The 18,957-nt window shown below is 36.2% G+C and overlaps 2 protein-coding genes across 2 annotated transcripts in view; both read right to left on the bottom strand.

The window, feature by feature from the left end:
- Positions 1 to 16,454, bottom strand: part of LOC133321594 (ficolin-2-like) — a 30,482-nt gene extending 14,028 nt beyond the window's left edge. Inside the window, exon 1 of the mRNA XM_061530678.1 lies at positions 16,356 to 16,454. Within this exon, the coding sequence (XP_061386662.1) occupies positions 16,356 to 16,454 (99 nt within the window). The remainder of the gene's footprint in view (positions 1 to 16,355) is intronic.
- A 582-nt stretch (positions 16,455 to 17,036) lies between these two features.
- LOC133321593 (ficolin-1-like) lies at positions 17,037 to 17,895 on the bottom strand. The gene is made up of 3 exons (XM_061530677.1): positions 17,839 to 17,895; positions 17,237 to 17,775; positions 17,037 to 17,172 (listed from the first exon to the last, which is right to left on the bottom strand). Exons 1-3 carry the CDS (start codon positions 17,893 to 17,895, stop codon positions 17,049 to 17,051), a joined length of 720 nt encoding a protein of 239 aa, XP_061386661.1. The 3' UTR covers positions 17,037 to 17,048.
- Positions 17,896 to 18,957: the final 1,062 nt, after the last annotated feature.

Below are 18,957 nucleotides of genomic sequence, written 5' to 3'. Positions count from 1 at the left end.
CAAAACTGAATATGATTCAGTACTCTGTGCAAAAATTTTTCTTAATTGGACAAATATTGCTAGTTTGGTGCATCATTTACATAAAATCGGACAAAACTATATATGGGAGCTTTATCTAATTCTGAACCGATTTTCAATTTCAATAGGGTTCGTCCTTGGGCCAAATGAGTGAAATGTGCCAAATTTCATCCAAATCGGATCATGAATGCAACCTGTTCTTTGTTCACAAAAATGCATGGACGGTCATGCATTTTTTGCCTGTTACAAACATATGCACAAAGACATAATACCCTGTACCAAAGTGTGGTGAAGGGTATAAAAAGGCAGTTATATGGGGACTACCCGCGAAAGTGGTCGAATATTACATACGACGACAAAAACAACCATATGCAAAATTTCAGCACCCTATCTCAATCCATTCAGAAGATATCGAACGGACAGACCGACGGACATGGCTAGATCATCTTAGAATTTTACCCTTATCAAGGTTATATATACTCCATACTATGGTGGAGGGTACAACAAATAGTGATAAAATAGAGATATTCAAAGGAACTATGTAGGAGTCGGAACTATATGGAGCAAAGTAACTGTATTAAAAAACTAGTACATTTTTGAAAAATTAACGAGAAAGATTTATCCGCTCCGTAAGCTAGATTGACCAACTCTACTACCTGCTATCATCGTCTTCGTCAATAGACACCCATAATATCTGAACACGATAGTTTCCTACGTACGAAACGCATACAGATTCCAAATTCCTGAATTTGGACACCGAGAAGATACACGACATAATGTAAAAGTTCGCAGGTAATTGTGTACAGTGTCACTATGACCAACTTTACAGATTTATTTCTTTTATAATTAAGTGTCTGAGGCCATAAAGTGTTTATATCTGTTGAATAAGAATCCGAAAATTCTAACGGTGTTAGAAAGGATACATGTCTAGCTCTCATATGAACTAGGATTATTGACGTCGCTCAAAAATTAACCAAATGACGTATCATTGAAAAAAATCGCACATTTTTGACCACAAACCAACTAAAAAAATGAAGATCTTTACCAATTACAGTTCATACGACAGCTATACACCCACAGAGAAACGTCCCAAAATGTGAAATCGATTGGATTATTAGTTTTTGAGTGATTGTGCCCGTCATTCGCAAAAACGCTATTTGGAGAAAAACGCGTTTGAAGTTTGAGAAGCCCCCTTGCTGTCACTTAATGATAACACAATAAATCGGATATATCTTCAAAAATTGTTCAGATTTTAACTTGAAATTTTATAGGGACAATCTTGTAGGAGTGTAGGTTCGAATTAAATCAAAATACAAATTTAAATTTTTAGAAACCGAGAATGGGGGAAGGGCATTGCATAAATATATAAAGAGTAACGATTTCATTGTTTTACAATGAAATCATTATTCTTTATATATTTGTATATCTTTGTTTTTCGAATGTTCAGGAAGTGACAACATTTTTTCCATAATTGGTATCTATAAGTGGAAAATAAATATTTGATTATGATTGAATGGCTTACATATGAAGCGAAGTTCCCCCCAATTCGTTTATCAATTTTTGAAGATCATTAACTTTTTTTTGAGAGTCATTTTTTTAATATTTGCAAAGAAGGGTGCCCCGTTTTATTATCTGCAAAAATATGTAGTTATGTAGACAAAAATATTTCTGAGTTGTTTTAAATAAATGTGTGTAAACTGAGGTTAATATAGAGTCTTGCATTAATAAAGTCAAATATTTATTAGGATTTTTGAAGCGCAGTGAAAAAAAAATTTGATTATCTAATATTTATCGATGTCTTCGAACAGTTTGATTTTTCTGGTTCAGTTGTTTGGCTGTGCTTTTTACGAAATAAACGAGTCAAGTCTATTAGCTACTGACGATGGAAGTGAAATTCAATCTTGCAAACATCCTTGCTAACCTAGTAAGCATAGTCCGGACATGAAGTGTTCGCGTACCATTCGTTATAGGAAGGTCGTTCCCACGGTCGGCTTGTTTGGTGTGAATTGGGTCTGACCGAACGAAAAACTAAATTTGCTGGAACAATAGAACAACCTATACGAAAACTAAGATCGGCATTAAGATTTTCTTTTACACAAAAATCATCACTATACATACATTTAAGTTCATCGATGCAGTCACAATATAGCATGTATAGAAGTTGTGAAAAATGGTCTCACGAGTTGGATCATTCCGTAAAGAACTAGTTCAAAGGAACTATTTCACAAACATAACGTCCGATTATTTTCTTCTTACAGTTCCGTTTGCTCTAATCGCTCATTTTTGCGCTAGTTCACCTAGTTCCATTCGTTGATCTAGATCTTTCTATACTTTGAACGAATTAACTAAAGTGTAACTTATGCGGAGCAAACCGAAAAATAACGAATGGCTTCAGAAACTTTCTTTCCCAACTCTAGGAAAAACAGTACTGTGCACTCTTTATATCCTTCACTATACTGGGATACAGGGTATTATGTCTTTGTGTATATGTTTGTAACAGGCAAAAGTAATCGAGATAGACTCATGGTACGTATGTCCGTCCGTCTGTCTGTCTATGTATTTTTGTGAACAAAGTACAGGTCACATTTATGATGCGATTTTGATGAAATTTGGCACATGTCACCTATTTGGCCCAAAGACGAATCCTATTGAAATTGAGGAGAATCGATTTAGATTTAGATATAGCTCCCATATATAGTTTCGTCCGATTTTATATAAATGCTGTACCAAATTCCCAATATTGGTCCGATTGAGACAAAGTTTTGCTCAGAATACTGAATTAGGTCTAGATTGATATATGACCAGTTTTGTTGTAATCGGTTCAGATTTAGATATAGCTCTCACATATAGTTTTGTCCGATTTTATGTAAATGGAGTACCAAAGAGCCAAATTTAGAATTAGACCCATATTGATGTATGTGAAGTTTTGTTGAAATCGGTTCAGATTTAGATATAGCTCCCATATATAGTTTCTTCCGATTCTAAATGGTGCGTCATACTAGCAATGTTTCTCCGATTGAGACAAAATTGTGCATAGTGTATTGAAGATACTACAGGTTGACTTCGTATTGAAAGTACTTCAGGTTTACGTCCAAGAAGTTTTGTTGGAATCGGTTCTGATTTAGATATAGCTCCCATATATATATTTTCGTCCGATTTAAAGTAAATGGAGCACCATTATGTCAATTCTTGGGCCAGAATTTTGCACAGCGTACTAAATTAGGTCTGGAATGATGTATGCGAAGTTTTGTTAGAATCGGTTAAGATTACATATAGCTTCCATATATAGTTTCCTGCGATTTAACGTAAATGGTGCAACATACAATCAATGTTTGGCCGATTGAGACAAAATGTTGCTCAGCGTCCTGAAATTCTGAAATTACTTCAGGTTGACGTCCCCGATTCAGATTTAAATATGGCTCACATATATACTTTAGTCCCATTGTATGTAAATGGTGCACCATATATCCTGGTCTATTTACATGATATTTTGTTGTGGAAATTGGTTCAGATGTAGATATAGCTCCCTCATATATTTTTGTCCGATTTTATACAAATGGTGGAGCCTATGTCTGTTCGTTTTATATGAAATATTGCATAGCGTATTGGATTGAAGTATTTTCAGGTTTAGATATAGCTTCCATATAATTTTCATTCGGTTTTATCAAAATGATGTACCAAATAACTAAAGTTTGTCCGCTTAGGACGAATTAGTGCACTACGTACCAAATCGAACCTAGAATGAAGTGTATTCGTTTTGTGTCTTATATGAGTTGTTTTAATTTAATTCAAATATCTATGTACGCAGTTAAGGTCGTTCGATTCCATTTCAATGGTCCTCCAAAGATGTTATGTCTATTCTATCTAAAAGATATTGTACATATGAGTATCTCGTTTTTTATACCCTACACAACTATGTTGTCAGGGTATTATAGCTTTGTGCAGCCCCAAGAGTTTGTAACGCCGCGAAATATTGGTCCTAGACCCACCTTTAAGTATACCGATCGTCATATCTCGACTAGCTGAGTCGATCTAGACATGTGTGTCCGTCCGTCCGTCTGTCCATTATAATTTGTAAACACGATACAGGCCACAGTTATGGACCAATCTTCACGAAATTTTGCGTGTAGGATAGGTTGTGGCCAATGAAGACCCCTATTGTTTTTGGAAAAGATCGGTTAATATTTAGGGGATGAAATGGACCAAAAACTTTATTTTTGTCGGTTTTTCTGGTCGCTCCAGAGGCCGCAATTATGGCTCAAACACCGCGAATTTTTGAATGGAGAAGGGGATCGGGTCAAAGAATAAACATGCCTGTTTTAATAAAGATCGGTCAATATTTAGCGGGTCAAATCGACCCTAACTTTTGTGTGAAAAATGACAAAATTTGTATTCTATAGCGTATATATTTACCACTGAAGGACATAGACCCGAGAAGTTGATATAATATCGAAGAGGAGTGGTTGACCTTTAAATTGATACCAATTATATAGTCGTAGGTACTCGGATGCGGAAGTTAAACTTACATATTTACAGGTGCTTACGTCTTCATATATTATTTACTAACCTATTAACATTAGAGAGCGGACATATAGCTCTGATCGCTTTGAAATGTTCCATGTTGAAGGACAACGCCTAAAATGTTAGGTGATGATCAGATAATAATTTTTCGGATGAAGTGGACTTAATTATTTGTACTTTTCGTGTCGAAAGCCGAATATCACAACACAACCCACGGTGAAGGGAATCTGGACAAATAATTAGAGGGGCTGTACTGATTATTAGTAACATTTGCTGACCCCTAGCCAGTTAAAAGTGTGCAAATATCGCGAAATATTACCCAATCTCAGAATATAGAACCACCGAAAGTTAGATTTTCATGGAAGTTGTGTAGGGTATCGTATGGTCGGCCCCGTCCGACTATACTGCTCCGCTCACTGGTTTTTTTAACGTTTTTTTTTTTTTTTTTTTTTTTTGATAAAAATTTAGAACTTTTCAATTGAAATGTCAAATGGGAAATGAAATAGCAATTATTATTTTTACAATAAAATTTATTAACCATCACATTGGTGATGATTTATTTCAACACCTCTGGTCTTGTGATCGTTCATAATCAAAGGAGTGACTTCACACTGTGGGTGTCATGACAATTTTGGTGGTAATGTCAAATGAGGCATTGTTTTCGGTAGACCTGCCTAATAATTCTTCAGGTTTGTTTGTCTCTATTGTTAAAGGGTCAATGGGGCAGCTGTTAACAAACAACGTTTGAATGTTCTGAACAAGAGGGATTGGTTTTCGGCGAATAAATATCTAATTGCTCGAACAAAATGCCAAATTAACAGATTATAAAAAATAAACACGACTTGTATTGATGTGCGGATTTTTTTATAAAATTCTATTTTTTAAACTATTTATTAAAAAAACAAAAAGTTGAAAACTGGAAATTGAACTTTGAGGATATGAGGCATTCAATTAATTAAATATTATTTTCAAAAATAATATTTCGGGGTCAAAAATTCATCAAGAACTCTTGAAGATATAGCCGATTTATTGTGTCAGCATCAAGTGACGGCTAAAGGGCTTCTCAAACTTTAAACGCGTTTTTCCCTTTTGTGAATGGCGGGTAAGATAACTCAAAAACTAATAACCCAATCGATAGCTATCGTATGAACTAGGATAAAGTCAATCGGTGAAGATCTTTCTTATTTTTTAACTTGGTTTGTGGTCAAAAATCGACGATTTTCGAAAAATATTTTTCAAAGGTCGGCCATTTTGTTAATTTTTTGAGCGAAGTCAATAATCCTAGTTCATACGAGAGCCAGACATGTACTCTTTCTAACACCGTTGGAATTTTCGGATTCCGATGTTCCAGTGAGGAGTTATCATGCCCGCCATCAAAAATAAGGATTTTCTTTAAAAAACAACAACAAAACAATAACAAAAATTTTTTGTAAATTATTTTTCTGCTCTTAACAAGCATTGCTATTGATTTACCAGCCCATTGAAAATATTGAAAAATTAAAATCGAGAATGGGGCCCCACATTCTCCCATAATTCAAAAATTCATTAAAATATAATGTTAAAATATTGAACTGTTCCAGAACCATTTTTTCCTTTATAATATAGAAGAAAATACTAAAAATTAGTAGATTATTGTAGTACGGGAACAGACCACATATTGAAATTATATTTTAACCGAAAGATTTTTGTAGAAGTTCCCTTGAATTCGCTCCTTTTAAATTTTGTTGAAAAAAGATTTTTATTTTAATTTAAAATTTATATGGAATATCCCATATCTCAAAATTCTAAATGTTAAATATCAAAAATAATTTTTTTCTATAGAAAAATAAAAAAAAATTAGTTTGGTTTTGAACACAGACCCTCTCAGAAAAATACCACTTGTCTACATCGACAACATTGGTAATGAATTATTTCACCGGTTATTATCTTGACAGTGCCATAATTGTTGTTCTTCTTGGACCATTGCATCTCGGTGGCAAATGACGATTTTCTGTCTCTTCTTCTTCTTCGTGCATTGTGGCAAATATGAGATTTGCATAAATAAAATCTACATTCGATGCACGTTGCAACTTGGGATATTATCGCGCACATTGTATTCTAACCAAGACGACGAAGTGGAGAACCTCGTTGCAGGTTACAGCCAGCAATTGCTATCGCCGGGTTAGGTATGCAGCAGCTATGTAAATACCAAAGTAATCAAATAAATATCTGTCCATTCGCCGGTAGTTATGTAGGCAGTTAGGTCGATCCGCCGCATTTTCCTGTACATCGGTAGCTAAATGATCATAAATTTCGGTAACTGTTAGTTGTTTTTTTTTTCTAAGCAATTTAAGTTATTACCATGAGGGACTGAATGGCTCTATACATACAACTGATCATGATGATGATTATAGTCATGAGATCTGGCCACCTGCATGTAAATCTGGTGGTGTGAATACATAAGTAGCGGGATGTAGAAGAAGAATATCTAAAAGCGTGGATTAATATAAACAAGTGAAAAAGCGTTAAGTTCGGCCGGGCCGAACTTTGGATACCCTCCACCATAGATATACTGACAGGTACTTGAAATGAAAATATAGGGAACATACCAAAAAGTGGACCATAATACAAATTTCAGAAATTTTTAATTGATAATTCAAATTCGAAGATGGGGAATATCGGTCCACTCCTTCTGAAACCTCCACACAGGGACTAGGTCTAAATGCGGCTAGTTCATTATCGAACCTTACGTTCTAATTTTTTATCTCGCTATCCTCCGCAGGTGAAATGATTACAACAGAGTCTTAGAACCAAACTCAAAACGCGGAACAAATCAGATAACTATTTTAATATAAAAAGGGGGTTATATGGGGACTACGAAAATTAGGGGTACCCTTATATGGGGGCTATCCGAAAAAATGGACCTATATTCATAATTTTTTTTGTTTGTTTTTTTTTGAAAGATTTGATACCTATATTCATAGTTTTTTTTTTTTTTGAGAGATTTGGTACCTATTAAGAACTCAAAATACTAAATTACAGCTAATTCGGCGGAAAAATGCGATCAAAACCCCCAAATTACTGAAAATTGGGAGGTACCGTTATAAGGGGGCTACCAGAAAAAGTGGACCTATATTTATAATTTTTTGTGGGCACATCTAGGACCCAATAAGAACCCAATGTAGCAAATTTCAGCGAATTCGGCTGAAAAACGCGCTCTAGAACCCCAAAATACCGAAAATTGGGGGGAACCCTTATATGGGGGCTACCCGAAAAAATTGACCTATATTCATAATTGTTTGTGGAGAGATTTGGTACCTATAAGGAACTCAAAACACTAAATTACAGCCAATTCGGTGGAAAAATACGACCAAAACCCCCAATGTACTGAAAATTAGGAGGTACCGTTATATGGCGGCTACCAGAAAAAGTCGACCTATACTTATAATTTTTTGTGGAGGCATTTAGTACCCAATAAGAACCCAATGTACCAAATTTCAGCGAATTCGTCTAAAAAACGAGCTCAAGAACCCAAAAATACCGAAATTTGGCGGGTACCCTTATATGGGAGCTATGCCTAAACGTGGACCGATATATCCCATCTTCGAACTTGACTTACCTGCTGACAAAATACAACCCTATGCAAAATTTCAGCACCCTACCTCAATTCCTTCAGAAGATAGCGTGATTACAACAGACGGGCGGACGGACAGACGGACGGACATGGCTAGATCGTCTTAGAATTTTACCCTGATCAAGAATATATATACTTTATAGGGTTGGAAATGAATATTTCGATGAGTTACAAACGGAATGACAAAATTAATATATAGGCATACATTTTTATCCCAGCACCACAAGATGGAGGGTATATTAAATTTGTCATTCTGTTTGCAACATCTTCAAATATACACCTGAGGTCCCATAAAGATGATATATTCTTAATAGAAATAAAATTCTGCCAATTAGCCATGCCTGTCTGTTTGTTGAAATAATGACAGAGCTGGCAATATTGAAGATAGAGCTTTGAAATTGAAAATGGGATATATCCGCTTTTTAGGGTAACCCCCACATAGTGGTACTCTACAATATTCGGTAACACTTTCACCTTTATTTGATATTTTGGGTTCTCATTGGGTAGAAAGTCTTCCTACTAAAAATTATCAATATTGTTTTAAGTTTCGGTATAGACCCTCATATTCGGCATTTTGGGGGGTTTGAATATGGCTTTTTAGGCGAGGGACTTGCTCTACTCCTCGCCGTGTGTGGATAGAGGGGGTCTGCAAATAATTAACTCGAGGGAGCGGGATGAAACAACAACGAGAGCTCCCAGGCAGTCAATGGTGATACGCGCGTGTGGTGTAAATGCAGAAAAGAGAAGAAATTGCAAGAAATAAAACGCAAGAGATTATTAATATTCTAATTCATTGGTTTTATTGGTGATTCTTTCTTTTCTTACAACAAATAAATTACCTTTGTGTAATTTGGTGTGGTGGCGTCAGAGGCCTGTTAGTGCTAACACGTAGATGTTAGCTCGACAAGAGTTACTTAGCAAGTTGACTCTTCGATAGCTACAAGACAAGTGAAGTGAGAGTTCTTGTGATCGCAGAGGATCGCTTATCTATTTCTACTAATACATATACATATTCCAATGAGTGAAAATAGCAAAGAGAGCAAAACAACTACTTCCCCCGCTGGTAGGTCATCCGCGCCCTACGGTATCCGCAGAGGGAATGTGTAGGGGAGATGCCAGTAATGCCAATCAGCATCCGTGATTGATCCAGCTCAGGAAGTGGTGTCAGAACATATCAAAAATATACAATGGCATTCAATCGAATTGGCTCTATTTGGATTTTTTGTGTTCTCATATGATATCAAGTCTTTGGATGAAGATCACTCTTAGTCCGAAGATGTCAGATGAAGATAGCTTATGAAATTTAGTACTAGAACGGCACGAAAAGTGCTAAAAAGTACTAAATATGTTACGATTTATATTTCGCGAAACGTTGGAGTTACAACTCTTCAATTTGGAATGAGGACCACTGATGGAGTGTAGGATGGATGTACTAATGATGAACGTTTGATGTACTTTTTGGAAATTCGAACTATAAGTATACAAAAAGTAAAAAAATGTACAAAATTTCGTAGCATGTGAACAGATAGAGTTAGAAATTTGGAATGCAAATCAGGGGTAAGAGAAGTAGGGTCGATATAAGAATGTAGTTTGGCAAGTATCTAAGTAGTTTTGTGTTTACGAAAAGTACTAAATCGTACTATAATTGGTACAATTTGAATTTGGGTGAACGTATAGGACATGGAACACTGAAATTTGTAAAAAAGTTTACTGTTGGAGTGTAGGACTGGGTTATGGATGTAGTTTTGGAAATTCATACTTATGGGTACTAAATTTTGTACAATTTGAATTTTAAGTTAACCGATAGAGGAGTGTATGATTGGGTTATGTGGGAATGTTTAGAAATCCGTTCTAATGTGTACTATATGTTACTAAATTTGGTACAAATATAATGTAGGTAAACCAATAGATCTAGAATTCTGAAATTTGGGGTTATGGTCACTGTTGGGGATATATAGGAAGTTTTGGGAATTTGTAATAATTCTACCAAATTAAACTAAATGGTATTACATTTTGTTGAACTGATAGAGCTGAGATCCTAAAATTTTGAGTTAGGATTACTGTTGGGGTGTTAGATTGGGTTATGTAGGAAATTTTTGGAAATTCGTACTAGTATGTACCAAATTTGGTACAATTTATAGAATCTTCGGCCTACGGCACAAGAGCGCGTGTCGATTTGTTTTTTTTTTTTTTTACATCTATGATTAATACAACGCGTGCAGATGTTTGTATGACACAGACAATCCAAAGTCTATGAGGAGATAATGAAGTTCAGGAAGTATTTCCGCTCGTAGCACGAAGCAGGCTCAAAAAACAAATATGTTTTTCAACGCCGAGCTGAAGTTTAAACAGTATTTTATAGCCAAGATGACGTCAAAAGAGGCCTGCGTGTATAGACTGGAGTCTGGTGGAATTTTTCCATTTTACATTTTCATAGGCCTACTAGCTTGTATCATGTCTAGACATATTGCGGACTGTTTAGTTCCTCAATGCGGACACATAGTATTAGTCTTTTGTTATTGTCCTACTGGCGCCCAATTGAAATGACTATTGAATTGGCAATGATGCGGCCAAATCGATGTCGATCGATTGATGTCTAAATATTATTTTATATTCGAGTTAGAGACCTTATCATTTTCTAGGGAAGAGCTGAAATCCATCAGTAGTCTATGGAGGCCTAAAGTCTAGGAGACTCAATTACAAAGACACTGAATGTGGTTAATGGTCAGTTAATGATTTACCGCGAAGTCCTGGATAATCGTCAGTTATATTGTGTCTCTACATGTCTACATCTATAATCGAGTATAAAGACAACCTGAAATTTTTCAGGACATCACTCAATCACGTTAGACTGAGTACAGCTTGATATGGTGGGGTATAATGCAGACTAAGGTTAGACTAAATACAGCTTGATATGGTGGGGTATAATGCTGCAGTGTTAATTGACGCCAGTGTGATAAAAACCATGAATTGAAATTTAGGTTCTGTATTGAATAGGTGAATAGTAGGTTATCTATGGAGAGGAGCTGAAGAGTCAGGAGCATGAATAGGCATGTGAAAACAAAAAAATTCACCCAGACTCCAGTTCATATACGAAAGTTTCTTTCGACGTCAACTTGGCTATAAAATATTGTTTAGATTTCGAGTCGGTGTTGATAAATATGTTTGTCTTTCGTCTGCCTCATGCTGCGTTTATAGACGAGCGGATATACTTCCTAAGCTGCATTATCTCTACATAGCCTTTGGCTTTTCTGTGTCATATAAACATTTGCCCGAGTTGTATCAATCATAAATGTCAAAACAGATCAAACACGCGCTCTTGGGCTCTTGAGTGTGTACCAAATTTGGGATTCTGAAATTTGGTGTTAGGATCATTCTTGGGGTGTAGGATTCTGCTATATAGAAAGTTTTGGAAATTCGTATTACCAAATTTGGTACCAAATTTGGATTTGTGTGAACTGATAGAACTGGAATTCTTAAATTTGGAGTTAGGATCATTGTTAGAGTGTAGGATTGGGGTGTGTTGGAAGTTTGGAAAATTTGTACTAATGTGTACTAAATTTAGTACATTTTTGGAAGAACTGATAGATCTATAATCCTGAAATTTGAAGTTAGAATCACAGTTTTGGAATTTCGTACCTTTGTGAGTGGTCAGCATGTTCAAAATGCTTTGAACATGGCTTTCCGAAAAAATGGGACTAAGTTTATAATTTTTTGTGGAAAGATTTGGTACCTATTAAGAACTCAAAATACTAAATTACAGCCAATTCGGTGGAAAAATACGATCAAAACCCCCAAAATACTGAACATTAGGAGTTACCGTTATATGAGGGCTAGCAGAAAAAGCGGACCTATATTTATAATTTTTTGTGGAGACATTTAGTACCCAATATGAACTCAATATACCAAATTTCAGCATATTCGGTTGAAAAACGCGCTCAAGAAACCCAAAATACCAAAAATTGTGGGGTACTGTTATGTGGGAGCTATGCCTAAACGCAGCACCCTATCACAATTTCTTCAGAAGATAGCTATGGAGGAGGGTATAAAAATAGCTCCCCACGTCCCGTTTATGTATGTTGAAATCTCACATTTCCAACCTGAGTCTCTATAATTTGAAACATGAACAACCTAATCCCACATTATGCCAAAAATTTACTCCACAAATAAAAGTCCCGACCGATTTAAGGAGTTTTGAAAGACCATCTAGTTGTTAAGGCTATAGGAAGTTTAGGCCGGATGAATTTAACGACGTTTTTACATGTCTAAACATATTTTTTTGAGGCATTTGAAGCCTTTTTGAAAAATAATTTTTAGGACTAACCGAGCTACAATCGAATATTATTTAAAGAATCAATTTCAAAGGACGTTCAAGAATTTTTTGAGAATATTTTTCCAAGAACTATCAGAGCTATAAGTTTGGATTTTTTTAAGATGCTTTTTCTAAGAACTATCTAAGCTATAAGAGGGTATGTTTTATAGAATAATATTCCAGGGACTATCAGGGCTATAAACGTGAATTTTTTAAAGTATACTTTTCATGGACTTTTCGAGATATACGCAAAAAAAATTTAAATTATATTTTTTCAAGAAGATTTTTTTATATTCCTTAATGAATATTTTACAAAGCACTAGCTGAGCTAAATGTAGTGTGTATTTTTAAATAATTTGTAGAAAAAAACTGTCAAAAAATATATACCAACCATCCCATAATAATCTGCCACATAAACCATTAAATATACAGCTATCGAATTTGCCAGTACACATAAGAGAAGAAGAAAAAAATACTTCTACATAACTTCCATCTGCTGGAAACGTCCGTCCCTCCATTAATCTGTCTATTTGTGATTTTTACAACTGTTTACCAGCAATAAAACGAAACAAAACTGGGGAGTGCGAATATGTTTTTGTAGCTTTAATCCTCGTATAATTTTTATTATTTGACATGTGTAACACCCACCTTCAAATGTCTGTCTAAGTGGCAAAATTATTGCAACGCCAGTCAAAAGTTGACAAAAATTGAAGGCGTAACAGACAACAAATCAGCGAAAATTAATTTGAACTTATTTTATGTGTGGCGACAATCAATAAAGTGTCAAAACTGAATAAATTAAATTGAATGAAGAGAGTACCTCTGTGTAGATGTTTAGGGAATCGAAGCGAGGGATAAAAGAGCGGCACCGATATATAAAAAAAATTCTCGCTCATACATCGGATAGTCTTTGAACAATTATTTCCTGAAAAATTTAAACAAATTAAAATATTTATTAAAAATCCACTCTCATCATAAGGAAAAACCTTAACTCCAGAAAATATTTTTTAAAGAATCCTCACTTATGCCTCGGTTTTCCTTAGAAAAGTATCCTTAAAAAGGGTCCTTAAAAAGTTAGTTCTAAAAATTATTTTTAACTAGTGAGCGGAGCAGTATAGTCGGACGGGGCCGACCATACGATACCCTACACAACTACCAAGGAACTCTAACTTTCTGCGGATGTTTATTCCGAGCCTGAACAATATTTCGTAATGTTTGCAGCGACTTGCTCGATTAGAGGTCAACAGCACATTTTATTCAGTACAGTCTTTTTAGTTACTTGTCAAGGTTCCCTTCTCGGTGGGTTGTGTTGTGATGTTCGGCCTATATTCGACTATAAAACAGAAAAAAATAGGTTTTCGGTCCACTTCAACCCAAAATTTTATTCTGATCATCATCGAAAATTATAGGCGTTGTCCTTGACCATAATTGGAACTTCATTGAAAATTTCAAAGCGATCAGGGCTATATTTCCGCCCTCTAATGTGGTAATGGGCTACTAAATAATATCTGAACACGTAAGCACCTGTAAATATTTAAGTGCAACTCCCACATCCGAGTACATACGACTATACAATTGGTATCAATTTAAAGGCCAACCACTCCTCTTGGATATACTATCAACTTATCGGATCTATATCCTTCAGGAGTAAATGTATAAGCCACAGAATTCAAATTTTGTAATTTTTTACACAAAAGTCAGAGTCCATTTGACCCTCTAAATAATGACCGACCTTTATCAAAGCAGACATGCTTCTTCTTTGGCCCAATCACCTTCTCCATGTAAAATTTCGCGATATTCGGACCATAATTGCGACCTCTGGAGCGAATAGAAAAACCGATAAAAATTAAGTATTTGGTCCATTTCATCCCCTAAATATTAACCGATCTTACCAAAACAATAGTGGTCTTCATTGGTCTGTATTGTGTTTACAAATTATAATGGACAGACGGACAGACGGACACATGTCTAGATCGACACAGCTATTCGAGATATGACTATCGGTATACTTAAAGGTGGGTCTAGGACCAATATTTCGCGGCGTTACAAACTCTTGGGGCTGCACAAAGCTATAATACCCTGACAACATAGTTGTGTAGGGTATAACAAGAAAGAAAATGTCAGTGTTGCAGACAGATATATAACATCGGCCTATAGTTAGCGGAGGTTTACGGAATAAACCCCAGGTTTTATTATTCGTTTTATATAAGGTATATGTGTTCGTTAAAGAGTGGACCATCTTTAGAGAGTTACCAGAAGACGTTGTCCTATAGACCTCTTCTTACGAATATACGATTCACATTCTGGATTCAATCGGTATCAAATCAGACATGGAAATGGTACCAGAAGGGTTATGCACATGGTATATATTACCATGTGCATGTGGGGGTGTTAGACGACCCCGTGCCCATTAGTGTTTTACGGTTTGCAGGAAGGGTCCTTGTTGATACCTGGGCGCCTGAACAAGTTTTTCAGGCTTAGTTGCCGAGTCCTTACCATGGCAAGGGGCTATAACATGTTCAACGTCAAGTCCAAAAACAACCACCGATAAAAGATAAAATTGTAACAATATGAGATTTTTCGACTGATGTTGATGTGGCTGCCATGACACAATCAGTCTTGAACTCTACAATGTCAGAATCCAATCAACCCCTACAAACGACGACCACCAATGTTATCGCACCGAACCTTTCTTTTTCCTCATCATACTCCATTACTCTCGATAATGTCAATGCAAGCCTGGATAAACATACTGACCTTCTCTTTGATCTCCTTCCACCTTAGTCAGGAAAGCATCCCGGCTCTACTCTGGAATGACTCACCCCTAAACCTAGTGACTCCTCCAAATCAAGGTGAGTCTCTCAGATGATTAGTAGGACTGTAACCTCTGGCGAGGAAGAATATTGGATATTGGTGCAGACGACCTTCCCATCGTAAATCACCTGAACCATGAACCACTAAACGCGTCAATGCCAACGAGAATTCTGACAAGAAGAGCAGTTCATTTCTTCAACCGGTTTATCGGACGAGACGGACTCTATCACGGACAAGGAATTCCTTCTCATTAAGAGGAATGGCATTGCGAATGATTTCTTAATAGATAGAATTCCAAGGTCACAGGCGAAGTCTACCACGGTAACCCCTCTAAAGGGGAAGAAGACTGTGAGATGTCCGAGCATTACGAGGAGAAGTCCCCGACACAATCCGACACTGCTACTGAGGGCAGGGTAATGCTGATAAAGCACAACCTCCCTCAGAGGAATTAACCAACTCCGTCAATCCGCCACACTGCTGAATTGCCAAAACCAAAATCCAAGTTTGTGGCAATTCGGCAGTTGTTGGTGGATAAACCAAAGGTGGAGAACCTCTGCGACAGATGTAGCTCCGGTCCTCGGATGACGTATAAACCCACGCAGTCGTTGTATGCACAACTGCTTCGTACGCGTCGGTAACATCTATGGAGGATAAAGACCCAGTTGTTCAACCAGGGAACCGGAAGATCTGCGAGTAGCAATCATGGATTGAGCTGACCCCAACGGGGTTATCAGCGAAGATAAATGGCTGCTGATCAACAGAATTGAAAGACCTCTTCTTGAACGACGAAGTTGATCGACGAGCTTGGATTTGGCCTTATCACTTAATTGTCGTATTAAGGAATCCTGGGACTTCCTTAAGAAAACAGTTAATAACAGTGACCCCCATCGGGAAGGAAGCTGGCAGCCGTTGCGGTGCACGAGATACCGTTCGGGATGGTAACCTCATTGTGGATCCCACCACCACTTATGGAACTGGACAAAACACTGTGGTTTTTTGAAAAACAGAACGACGCTCTTCAGCTGAGGAAGTGGAAGTCTTGCTAGGTTCGCGACCGACTCTGCTGGAGAACATTACCTCAGGAGGAATAAGGGTGAATTGTTTTCGCCTCCCGCCGGTAAAACGGGCATTAATTAAAAGCTGACGCAGAACATGGTACAGATTAATCTGCATCATTGTAAGACAGCTGCTGCTAAATAGCACCTCACCCTTTCCCCCTCAAGTATCGACATCCATCCAGAAACATATCTTTACTTCGGACTTGTTTGGTACAAATAATAGGCTGCACAAAGTTTAAATCGGATAGTCCGCTCCATTATATTATAAAGTAATTTTTCCGCAAAAATCTTGACAATTTTGTGGTGGAGGTACCAGAGATGTTGGACCGTTAATCCCCAATCTTCGAACTTGAACAAAGTTTGGAAGAAATATTGCTATGTCTAAAGTTTGGATCGGATCCTACCAGACAGAGGGACGTACATTTGTAAATCGTATCCAAATTGCTTGAAACGGATTTGGCCCACAGAAACACGGGATCTAAAGCCAATACTTCGATAGGGCACATTTTTGCCGTATCACTCTGAGGTCCTCATATGTTGATGACAGTCCTTGAAAAATATGCCTTAAAGGAATCATCGCTTGTAGTAGATTTTATATTGAAGATATTCTTTAAAAAAATCTACGCCCACAATAGTCCTTGTAGTGGAGAAAGTCATTAAAAATTATTCTTTAAAAAATTCACGTTTATAGCTTTTAACATCTTATTTTTATTTAACGAGGTCTTATTGTCATTTCCACAAATTTTAGAGAATAATGGTGACCTTTAAATTGATACCAGTTAACACCCTGGGCATATTCCTTGGTAGTCCCTTTTAAATAGCGGCCGTTTAAGTTACTACAATGAAAAACACGATAAACATTATTTTCATATAATATTACGTTGTCTTCCTTCCACCTACCTCTGGTGACATTTGTTATACCACCAAGCACCGGTAAATTCATTGGCACATCCCTTTTTATAGGCATCGTTGTCCTGGTCATAGGTAGAAAACTTTTGACCCAAATGGGCTGACATAGCATCCCCGGCAGAACCACTATATGCCCCCAGGCTTTTAAGTGAGTACTTCTCTGCTTCACTACCCACAATGAAAGTGTCGTATTTAGCATAGCGTCGATCTCCCTCCCAATCTTCCAACACAATTAAGAGATCATACGGTCGGGAATTCGTTAGACGGTGTAGTTTTTCCAAACCAATGAAAAACTCTCCAGAATTGTTGCCAAACCCCTGTTTATAATCCGCCCACGGACGAAAGAAATTCACTGAACCATCCATGCGTCGCTGTATAACCACATTGCCATGATCGGAGAGCTTTTCCTCTAGCTTTTGAAATCTTCGCTGTATTGTCTTGTCCAACTGTTCGATTTGATTTTCCAATAGATTAATTCGATCACTTAATTCGCGTATGGAGTTGCTGTTAATTTCCGTGGCGGTTGAAGTCTGAAGTAAAATGATGGTGAATTATTTTGAAATTGAATATTTTATTTTGAAAATTTAATTTACCCTTGCAAATATTTGGGGACTCACAATCATCAACAGCATTAAAATTATTCTTTTCATTTTTTTTTTTGAGTTCTCAATTCAAGATTTAAAATAATTCTGAATAAATCACTTTTTACTTTTATTCACTTTTATACAAAAAATATATATATTGTTATCAGTATTTGCGAAAAAAATACAATTAATAAACCAAAACAAAAATCGCCTACATTGGAGGGTGGTATGAACAAGTTGGGTTACCCACCAACAACATGTATGATTCGAACTATGAGCATTGGCTTTAGCACAAGGTGTTGATTTTTGTTAAACATATTTTTTCAATAACCTTGAAGAGTTTTAGGAGTTGATTTAAAAAAGTATATATTTCTTCCAAATCCAGCAGAGCTTTAAGCTTGTTAAAATAAACCATATTAGAACAGAGCTTTTGGGCGTTTTAAACATTATTTTTTCATAGCTTTTAGCATGGATTACCCCATCAGAGCTTTAAACGTAGAGTTTTAAAGTTTATTTTTCCAAGCTGTCAAAGTTTTAGTTTAAAATCTTGAAGCTTGGATTTTTTAAAGATTAATTTTCATATGATTTTTAAAAATTATTCTTCATACCCCAGTAGGGCTTTAAGCGTAAATTTTAAAAAATCATTGTTTTTTTACCTCAACTGAACTTTAAGTGTGGATTTTTAAAGATTATTTTTTCAAAACCCAACAGAGCTTTAAGTGTGCATTTAAAAAATCATACCCAAACAGAGCTTTGGGCGTAGATTTTTAAAGTTTATGTGTTCATAGCCCAACGGAGCTTTAAGTGTGGACTATTTTAATATTATTTTTTTATACCCCACGGAGCTTTAAGTGGGGATTTTTAAAGATTATGTGTTCATAGCCCAACGGAGCTTTAAGTGTGGACTATTTAAATATTATTTTTTTATACCCCACGGAGCTTTAAGTGGGGATTTTTTAGCATTATTTTGTGATTACCAAGCTGAAATTTAAGTGCGTGTTTCTTCAAAATTATCCTTTCATACCCAAGCAGAGTTTTAAGCTTGCATTTTTAAGGAAAATGGTTTCATACAGAGCAACAGAGCATAAAACGTGAATTTTTAATGATTATTCTTTCACACCCCAGCAG

The sequence above is a fragment of the Musca vetustissima genome, unplaced genomic scaffold (genome assembly GCF_032173495.1).
Source record: "Musca vetustissima isolate MV318-11 ecotype Yass unplaced genomic scaffold, APGP_CSIRO_Mvet_v1 utg11109, whole genome shotgun sequence".
Taxonomy (NCBI): Eukaryota; Metazoa; Arthropoda; class Insecta; order Diptera; family Muscidae; genus Musca; species Musca vetustissima.
The sequence above is the reverse complement of the archived record's forward strand: the minus strand, read 5'-3'. Positions and strand labels throughout refer to the sequence as shown.